The sequence below is a fragment of the Anneissia japonica genome, unplaced genomic scaffold, assembly GCF_011630105.1.
Source record: "Anneissia japonica isolate Jap-2015-1 unplaced genomic scaffold, ASM1163010v1 scaffold288068_len275957_cov168, whole genome shotgun sequence".
In the NCBI taxonomy this organism is placed as follows: Eukaryota; Metazoa; Echinodermata; class Crinoidea; order Comatulida; family Comatulidae; genus Anneissia; species Anneissia japonica.
Window position 1 is genome coordinate 92,236 of NW_022698294.1, and position 10,267 is coordinate 102,502.

At 36.1% G+C, this 10,267-nt stretch overlaps 1 protein-coding gene across 2 annotated transcripts; it reads left to right on the plus strand.

Moving 5' to 3' along the window:
* The first annotated feature begins 5,606 nt into the window (after positions 1–5,606).
* On the plus strand, positions 5,607–7,562 carry LOC117102471 (E3 ubiquitin-protein ligase SP1-like). Of its 2 annotated transcripts, none has more exons than XM_033242743.1 (2): positions 5,607–6,201; positions 6,369–7,562. In XM_033242743.1, the coding sequence occupies exon 2, from the start codon at positions 6,464–6,466 to the stop codon at positions 7,082–7,084; it is 621 nt and encodes a 206-aa protein (XP_033098634.1). In that variant the 5' UTR covers positions 5,607–6,201; positions 6,369–6,463; the 3' UTR covers positions 7,085–7,562. The 2 variants fall into 2 exon arrangements, with proteins under 2 accessions (XP_033098634.1, XP_033098633.1); XM_033242742.1 differs by having other exon boundaries at positions 5,607–6,140.
* Positions 7,563–10,267: the final 2,705 nt, after the last annotated feature.

Below are 10,267 nucleotides of genomic sequence, written 5' to 3' on the forward strand. Positions count from 1 at the left end.
TGTTAGTGGTGGTGTTAGTAATATGTTCATGGAATGTAGCTTAGAACAAATACACGAATTGGGTACTAGGATATTTCGTCGAATGTCAGTTTGCCGATGGACGTTTAGCCGACAGACAGTTGACCGAAAGAAAATTCACCGACACCGGAATTCGCCGACTGGACAATTCGCCGACAGCCAATTCGCCGACAACCAATTCTCCGACAGACATTTCGCCGACAATTTATTTTCGTTATGTTGTGATTGATGTTTCTTCGACAGATGTTTTGTTTTGTGGAGGACTGGGTAGTCGTCATGGAAAGTCGTTATTTATAGATATCCATACATGCAGATACACTTTCAATAAATTAATCATGCAATACAAGATTCTGCCAAAAAATATTAATACAGGCCTATAATAAATCACATGTTCATCTATATTTTTATTAAATATTTTAGTACTAAGAAAATCATAAGCGACTGTAAAAACTAAAGCAATATAAAAGGGCAATTTTTTTTAAATTGGTACACAAACTGATATAAAAAGGAAGACAGGATACAAGATACCAGGTGTGACTTTACTGCAAATTTAAGGAAAAATTGAAATGTACAATATACTTTAAAGTAATAATATTTCAAATGTTTGAAATGCACCAGAATACGACGTATTACAAAAAAAATACAGTAAAGTTAAAATATACAAGTGGAGGACACGTTACAAATTAATTGGTCGGTATCTTTTATTCATTCACATATAGAATTCAAAATATAGCAGCACAGGATGAATTACAGCTTGAATGTACGGTACAAATTAGGCAAATCTATAAATTAATGGGTATATACAATTCAATAAATGAGGAATAAATTAAGTTAGCTATATACAAATTGAATTAAAAAACCTAATTGATTATTTGTTTGTTTATACATTAGATACAGAAAATGACAAATGGAAAAATAATAAGGAAATGTACATAAAAATAGATGATCATACAATTAAAAAAAGAAATATTCATTAATAGATAATAATTATGTAACAAAATTGCACAATATTGTAATACAATAACTATTCAATAAGTCAAAATAAAATATGGACGGTGCACGAAAACATATATACGTCACATAAATGTAGTTGTAGTTCAAAGAATTTATTATGTAAAGTAAAACAAAAGTAAAGCGACATGTATACTGACAAAAGCATACCTTAAACGACAGAATAGGATTTCGAATATTTTGATGATTTTTTTTTCTTTTAATAGTGACTGAACAATAAAGCTAGATAAAGAAAGTATCAGCAAACATAATTAAATTCATCATAAAGTTATTCTTCTCCTTCGTCTCCCTTTCCATCTTCTTCCTATTCTTCTTTTTATTCTTCTTGTTTAGCAAGGGATTACCCATACGTATTTTACGAACAATATAAACTGCTAAAGATATAGTAACAGTCTTTAACATCACTTATTATTTTACAAGTAGGTTTTATTTATTAACGATCTTAATTCATTTTTCATGGAACGTTAGTAACAGAATTAACCTAATTTTATTTGTTCCCAGTGATTGCGTCAGGACCTGCCCGACACGGAAATAATAGGAGATGTGTATAAGAGACAGCAATCAGGTCAATGAAGGCGATATGGTTGCTAAACGAACAAACATGCAAAAATATGTTTTAATTTGTTTTATTCCCCGACGGGATGTACTCGTCTTCCTCGACGGGGGAAGGGGTACTAGGCTTCCCCGACGAGGGGGATTCAAGAAGCGTTTATAAACGTTCGCTTGCACGTGTGCATTTGCCAACAAACTTTCGCCGACAAGATGAAAACATGTGAAAATATTGGGGCTTGTTCTTTCATGAACCATCAGTCCGTTCGTTGGTACATAAAAACTGAGCGGCCTAAAAATTTTATCATATATGTCTATTCGTTCATCATGGAGTTTGCCTCAACTGAACGAGAGATGCAACCAGTTATTCAGTTATTGGAAATGCGAGAAAAGGGGTGAATGTAAGGCTAGGTTAACAACAGAGTATGACCAGGGAGGTGTTATTTGTTCTAATAACAACTCCCTGGTATGACCATCTGAAAAATAGCCTTTATCTGAACAGTCACCCACGAGATGCAATACAAATACACGTCGCAAGGACTGTGACCGAAATTCGACCTTGTATGACAATAATATTGTCATACAAAATAATATTATCATACAAAAACACAATATTATTGTGTTTTTGGGTGCCGTTTGCCATAATCGAAACACACACTATTTATTATACCACTCATTCACACCAGGGAACATTTAAATAACTTGTAATTTAACTGTTCCCTGGTCATACTTGTACTAAATATCAATTAACCATTCATGCTTTATCATTACTATAATTGTCACCATGGGATTTCAAAACCTCGATTTGAAGTTAAATGTAACTTAATCACGAGATGAAGTCCATCTTTAGTTTGTAAAATGACCTCGAAAAAAGCCCATGGGTTTCTTTTCAAGATAGCATAGGATTTTTTTCGAGACAGTGCATACACTCTACACGAATTTCAAAAAAACAAAATAAATTGAAAACAAGCTTGGTTTATACAGTAGTTTTGGTCATTTAATGCCAGTTAAATACACTCCATGATACAGATTGATGTTACAATGACCTTATTTATTGTTTCATAGTACGAATTCACAAAATTTACAGCATTCATTTTGAAAAGAAGCCCACCTACCCTCCACCCCCACCTCGTTACTTTGCAAAAGTAGCCTCGAGAAGAAGCCCATCCAAAGTTCGCAAAAAATAGAAGCCAGGGCTTCAATTCGAGGTTTTACGGTATTAACGTACGTAGGCATACAAGTAATATGCCTAGTAGTTAAACATTGTGTTAAAAGTAGAACTTTATCAGCTGGGGGAATGCAGAATTTGGTGGTAGGGGTGCGTGAGAGTCCACACGACCTCAGGCCCACCATAAATGGGGCTGAGGTGCGAACATTTTGAGAATATTGATCTCAATGTGCCCGGAAATTGCACTCTCATACCTTAAAAATTGTACAGGTATATCAACAATACAATAGAAAAAAATGTTTCTTAGCACAATTTGTAGGGGGGGGGGGTGGGTGGTTGGGAAGCGATCGCATCGTTGCAGCCCCTGCATCTGCCTCAGATTATTACGGCCCTTCCATTATTATAAAGAATAGTAATACGTTACCAGAATAGAATAATTCTTTCACGTTTTAAACAGTGGCCTACTAATTCTTCTTATCATGAACTTTTAGCTCTATCACAGTATGGAAGTTTCAAATTCAATGCTCAAAACATATTTAACATTTGAAATGTAAGCTGTGCACAATATTCGGTACTAGAAAGGTTTTTGGACACATTTAATTTTTTCTATTGGGTCCACAAAGAATGGGTGCACATTTTGAAAATGGGTCCAGATTTCTCATACTTTGTACAAAAATGGGTCAACTTTTAAGTAAATGGTTCATGATTTCTGATATTTTTGCGTAAAATGGGTAAACTTTTAAGAAAATGGGTCCAGATTATTCATATTTGTGCATAAAATGGGAGAACTTTTAAGAAAATGGGTCCACGTTATTTGAATTTACGCATAAAGTGGATTCACCCTGATATTGTCCCACGGTATTGCTTGTGAAGATGTATATCTTGTGAAAGTCCTATCTGTTCGGCTTTGATGGTTCCAACTCTGTCAGGGACGGATCCAGAGATGCCCGAATGGGAGAGGGATGATCGAGAGACAACACTTAACCTAGGGGCATGTCCCCGGGATATTTTTGTTTTCTAGAGGTCCGGAAATAACGTCTGAGGCGTTTTGGGCGATCAATTATTTATTTCTTTCCTTTTTTGTTTACTTTTCAAAGGGGAAGAGGCCCCTTTTTCTGACGGGGGCCCAATAGGTATTCCACACCCACCTCAGCCCCGCCATGGTTAGGGCTGAGGTGAACAAATTTTAAGAAGGCCCCTTAAGACGCTCGGAGGGCTGAGGTGAACAAATTTTTAAGAAGGCCCCTTAAGACGCTCGGAAATGGCACTCTCAGGTGGTAAAAATGCTTTTTCAAAGCAGTGTCTCTTGACAAAATTATTGTCAGCGATTATTTTCGCTGACGGGAGCTATGCTCCCCCTACCTTAGACAACTCTCTCCTCACGGGCGTCGCAAAGGTATAATCAAGGACGTATAGTCTACTCTATACTGGGAGTCGCAAAGCAAATTATGATTATGGCACCTCTAGATGCCCGGAAATGGCATTAATTCAGACATAAAAATTAAATAATCTATCTCCATTTAAAAAAAAAATGTTTACAAATGTATGGTGTCCGGGCCGGCTGGGCAACCCACCCCATTTTACTAATATGATATACGGCATGTCCTACAGTCGATGACACGTTGCTGTTATGTATCAACAAAGCCCTTTTGGATCAGTGTGCTATAGAGCGAGTGCCACTCTACTACCCTATGGGTAGGGGGACTGAAAGGACCCTAAGGGTCGGTGGCCCTTGGAACAAATTTTAAGAATGCCCTCTAGACGCTCGGAAATGGCACTCTCAGATGGTAAAAATGCTGCTTCAAAGCAGTGTTCCTCGACAAAATTACTGACTTCCTCCTGATGTGGAGCATGCTTCTCCTTTAGACACCCTCCCCTCACGGGCGTCGAAAATCTCTAGCCTAATCCAGGACCTATAGTCTTACTGGAAAAGCAAATTATGATAATGGCACCTCTAGATGCTCAAAAATGGCACTCATTCAGACTTTAAAATTTAAATATTTTATCTCTTTTTTTGGGGGCAAATTTATGGTGGTCCTGGCCGGCTGGGCACCCCACCCCCACTGGATTAATATGATATATGTCATGCAGTCGATGTCAGAGACACATTATGCTGTTATGTATTAAGCCCTTTTGGATCAGGGTGCTATAGAGTAAGTCCTTACTGGACCCTCAAGGGTAGGGGCGCCAAAGGGCCCCTATGGGTCGGTGGCCATGTGGACCACCACTAGAGAGCACACTATAGGCGTTACGCCACTGAGCATGGATAGCTGTGGACACATACCGCCGCAGCGGCTACACAACTTCTTTTTCCCTCTTTCTTTCTTCCCTTTAAAGCTCTTTTTCCTCTTTTTTTTTATATTTTTCGGTGTTACTGACGGTGGGCACGGGCCCCCCCTGCTCCTGTCTGTGAAGATTGTCAATAAATACCATGGAGGAAATAATATTTATTATATATTTCCTCCATGATAAATACTTTAAATAGAAGAATATGGTTTTTATTAAGGTAAAAACCACTGGTTGGTTGTCTCGACGTTTCGGTAAGATTGCTCTGACCGTCATCAGGAGAATGATTAGGTGTAAGGTGTAACCGTTCTCCCGCAGTTTAAGGGACAAACCCGGCAGGCTCATAATTCACAAGTTACCTTCTCATGACAATAAAAATGATAACCAGCATTACATGTAAACAAATAAACTGTATGTATTGCTTATTGTTAACCACTTTACTTGTTTTCAGATTTACTGTTCACAGCTTCTACACAGCCGACATAATAGCTAATCCTCTATTATGGGAAGACAATTAGTCATGATCTATGGACACTCCTAGCTCTTTACTTCAATCAAGCACTATTCACACCTTCTTTGTTTCAAAGGGAAACAATAGATCACCGACGATCACCAACTCTATTTAAGACCAACATAAGTCATCTTTTATCATTCTCCTGATGACGGTCAGAGCAATCTTACCGAAACATCGAGACAACCAACCAGTGGTTTTTACCTTAATAAAAACCATATTCTTTTATTTACACATGGTGTACCGGAAATTTGTTATACGTTTATTGATACTCGCCATGCAAACCTTCAAGAAATATTTTACTTTAAATAGGTTACTGCACGCCAATCGTATTACAGTATTATCCACGAGTCTTTGTTATTGTTGTCGCGACGGTTCAACGCACTTATCAAACCACGCCCCCTGAGAAGGTCAATGCATACGTAGATGACCTTTAACACTTGTTTATTGGGATTTCCCCGAGCAAGCGAAGGAGCAGCGAGGCTGGGCCTAGCCTATGCTTTAAGATCACTGTACCACTCTATTTTTATACCTCCATGGTACCAGGGAGTTGTACTCTTGGTAGAGTAGCACGTCAATCAGCAGCTCCCTGGCCTGGTCAGTAGTAGTAGTACAGTAGAGATAAGTACTATATATAGTAGCAATAATGCGAAGTACAGTAAGTAACATATTGCTCTAGGTTTTTATTGTCACTAGGCCTCAGAGTTGGAGTACATTTTCGTATGCATCGCATAAAACAGCGTAGACAGTCTCATGTGTTTCTGGAACCTTGTAGGCCAGTGCCTAATTAATATTGTCAGTAAAATTTCTTTTTAAAATTTGTAGGTTTGGCATTTCCAGTCATATAGCTACCGGAAAGCAGTTCCAGCTTATTCTTTTTCATAGGTTACGCCTACTGACTGTATGCTGGTAGGGTACCAATGACCATGGTGCTTTTTGTAGTCATTGGTTTTCTGTTAGTCATATCACCCTTTGTATACATCAAATACTTGTGGTGGAAACTTGAAAATTCCCAAAAGTCTGCAAATGATAAAATAGAAGCTCTTGAGAATGAGATAAAGACTCACATAGTCTGCATACAATTGCTGCAGAAAGATATCACAGATGCCCGTGTGGAATTACAGGACCTTGATAGAATTCGGAAAGAGAATACCTCACTTGAAGAAACACTTAAATCTTTGACTGAAGAAAACGGAAGTCTGTCTTCGGAACTTATGACAATTAAGCATCAAAAAGCCATAGAGTTTATCCAGAATTTAGAGATGGAGAAGAAAGCTGCCCAGCGAAGAGAAAGTGAATATTCTAAAAGGTTAATGGATGAGCAGGCTAGTCTAAAGGAAAGATTACATGAGATTGATGAGCTGAAACAGCAAGCAGAAGATTCAAAGCTATGTGTTATTTGTGGAGAAGATGAACGGAGTCTTGTCTTCATGCCATGCGGACATTGCTGCTCCTGCAAAATGTGTTACACTAATCTACCTAATAAATTGTGTCCTATGTGTAGAAAGGGGATTAGGAGTACCCAATCAATTTACATGTGATTCACTCTTTTTAATGATCCTACAATTAAAAGAACAATTCCCTTTAAGCTCTCTTCAAGCTCTCTAAATGCAAGAATGACAGAATGCCTACTGTACAGTGATCTCTCCTGTAGATTGAAATATAGTGAAAGAAGACGTGTAATTTGAATTTATTAAAGATGTACTAATTTTTCACTATGTTAAGAATATATTGAAGTGATGTCTGTAGGCACTCCTTTTTAGACTGAATTCATTTTTGCATTTAGAGAGAGCGATACCACACCCATATAAAAATTCAACTACTGTACAGGTATATCAAATACAGGAGAAGGGATTCTAAACTTCCATTGGCATAAATCTCTAATTCTGTAACTATGCAATAACTTTAGTATAATAAAAATTGTCATAGACATCAGTTAAATAACTAATTTTATTTCGTTTTATCTACTATATTATTTTTATCCACTTTATTTACTATGTGTACTATTTTTTTTTTTTTTTTTTGTAGAATTATTATTATAACTCGAATATAAATATATTATGGATAATCACTACTACATGGATGTACACTGTAGTATTATGTAGTTTGAATATACCTAATAACAAAGTAAAATTTATGAGGAGGCTCAATAATTGGCACACTCTGTAATTTGTGCCTTGGTGATATCATGTTTATCAAATTTATCGCCAACAAAAACGACATCCTTCTATCAGTACTTAAATTCCAATCATTGACATTTTCACTTCCATATAATTCTTTTCGTTTATGTAACCTTGTAGCCATGTCCTTACTGTCTGTTTATCTTTAGCTCCTATTGTAACTGTTAATAATACATTTAGCTTTCCTCTCTGTTTCTTTTGAAGTACTTTACATTTGTTGGAGCATTGTCTATAATCGACCTTTTAGGTTAAAGCTTCAGTGGCGGATACAGGCATGTTTGTTTTAATTGATTTATTACTGTGCTCAATATAAAAAAAAAAAAAGACACTCAGATTGAATTATGGGATGCATGCAAATTTTTGATAAAAATAAAGGTCTTTGACTGTTTCAATATTTGTAAGTTAACCAGCGTTATCTATAAAATATGTCGTATAAATTTGTTTGCACAGGCTTTTGAGGGTGCGTTTTTGTGTCTTTAGGTATATTTACATATTTTGATACTGTATAGGGCCTATTGTAGAAAAGGACTAATGTATTTGTATATATACTTTTTTTTAATCGAGGGTGTTTTAATATTCATATGATAATCAAAGGGTCTTGTATGTTGCCATTTTGATGTTTCTTTTTTGTATTGCATTTTGAATAATGTCTAATCCTTATTAGTGATACACAGGGATACTCGTATATGCCAGTTTACATTTGTTTCACTAATCAGTATTCATCAAGCCAATTCGTAATATTTTCCCATATTTTTCTTTCCAACTCCACCGTCTTTCGGCAGTCATATACTGTACAACAGTATTATAGCATCGCCATTTTTACAGAATGTTGATTAAAATAAAAAATAATGTGTTGTCTTTATAGATGTATTGTAATTAATGTATTGAGCTTTGTCGATAATGAAGATTAAATCTTTTATGTAGGCTACAATTGAGCACCTTTTTATTGGTTGTGTTTTTTGTGTTACAGTTTTTTGTGTTACAACTCATGACCACCCGGTCGTCTGTGGCAGGGCAGTGGCCCTGATAATAATACAAATGTAGTACAAAACTTAAAGTACAGTTACTAAAAAATACACGTAGGCCTACAATGTTGTTTTGGAGTGCAATAACCAAGGTAATTCAACAGAAGGACGCACATCTCTCGAACATAGCGCGTGCGTACAGTCCTTTGATCTTACTGTGGCATCGACAATCCGGTACTAGTTGCGAGTACAGCCGTCAATTATTAGTCTATGCGTGCCATTCGTTTTATGGTGTTAGTTTTTATTTTATTAATTTTGAGTACTTCGTAATGTCTGTTACATCTGATTTTTTTTTACCGCGAGCTTGTTAAATGCTTCTATAAACTGCAATTTGATTTGTGAAAATTGACTAAGAAAATGAAAAGTTAGAGCAATTTAAATTTTACGAATTTTATAAAATTTCATGTTCTTATGTAATATTAATTTGTCATTTTGACAATGTTGGCATAAGGTGCCGAAAACGAACATTTGAATATATACATGACATTTACTAATGTTTACTGCGAAGTGAGTCTCATGAACGACAATTCACCACAATTTTGGTAAAATTAATGTTGAAATGAAGGATATATTTTAGTCTAATGTTAGTGCAAAATATCATTAGTCCTTTGTAATCACCGCACGACGCGCGATTATCATGGCAACTAACACGCGCGTGGGTAAATCGTCACGTACGGTGACGGTTTATGGTCTTGTTGCTTTGGTTTTTGTGACGTTCAGCGTGTAGGGACGCACGTGCGCCTAGAATGTCGCTGCCAGAGTTATAACATGGAGGTATTATTATAATACCTCCATGGTTATAACATTGAGGTATTATTGAGAAGGAGATCACTCGGCAAATCTACGCGCACGCAGCGCTATGCAAATGAACCAAGATCAAAGTTGCCGCAGCGCGTATTCCCCGCCATCAAATTTTCAGCAGGCATAGTTGACCAAAAAATTGAACATGACGAAATGGAGAGCACCTTCTTTTCTCAATGCGCACTACATACTGTCAATCACTATGGCTGCGCAATCTTTTCTATTTTGAAGCTGATATATTTATCTCTCATAAAATATCAAACATATTAATACTTTCCACTAAGAAAAGTTTCGAATTTAATGGAACATTTACATGACCTATAAAAGTATAGTATATTTCAACTTCAATTTTCATAAATTGGCCAAAATTCGCCCATTCTAATTTTAACAGATATTAATTAATAAATGATTAAGGATTATAATAAACTAAGTCATTTTAGGGTTAACGAGGGTTAACGATTCGAAAAATGAATCCAAAATCTGAGTATTTTTCAGTTTTGCGCTGACTTAGCTTTATAGTCGAACCAGTAAATCTTTAGACAAAATTATAATGTACACAGAAGTAATTTTTTAACATAAATATTTTACGGAATCCGTTTCTGAAATATACAAATAATAACATACCAAAAGCCCAAAAAAATCTAATCAGGGGAACATTGTTCATTATAAAGATATTTAATGGGTTAAAATCAAACGTTTTATTGCACAACTGCTCATC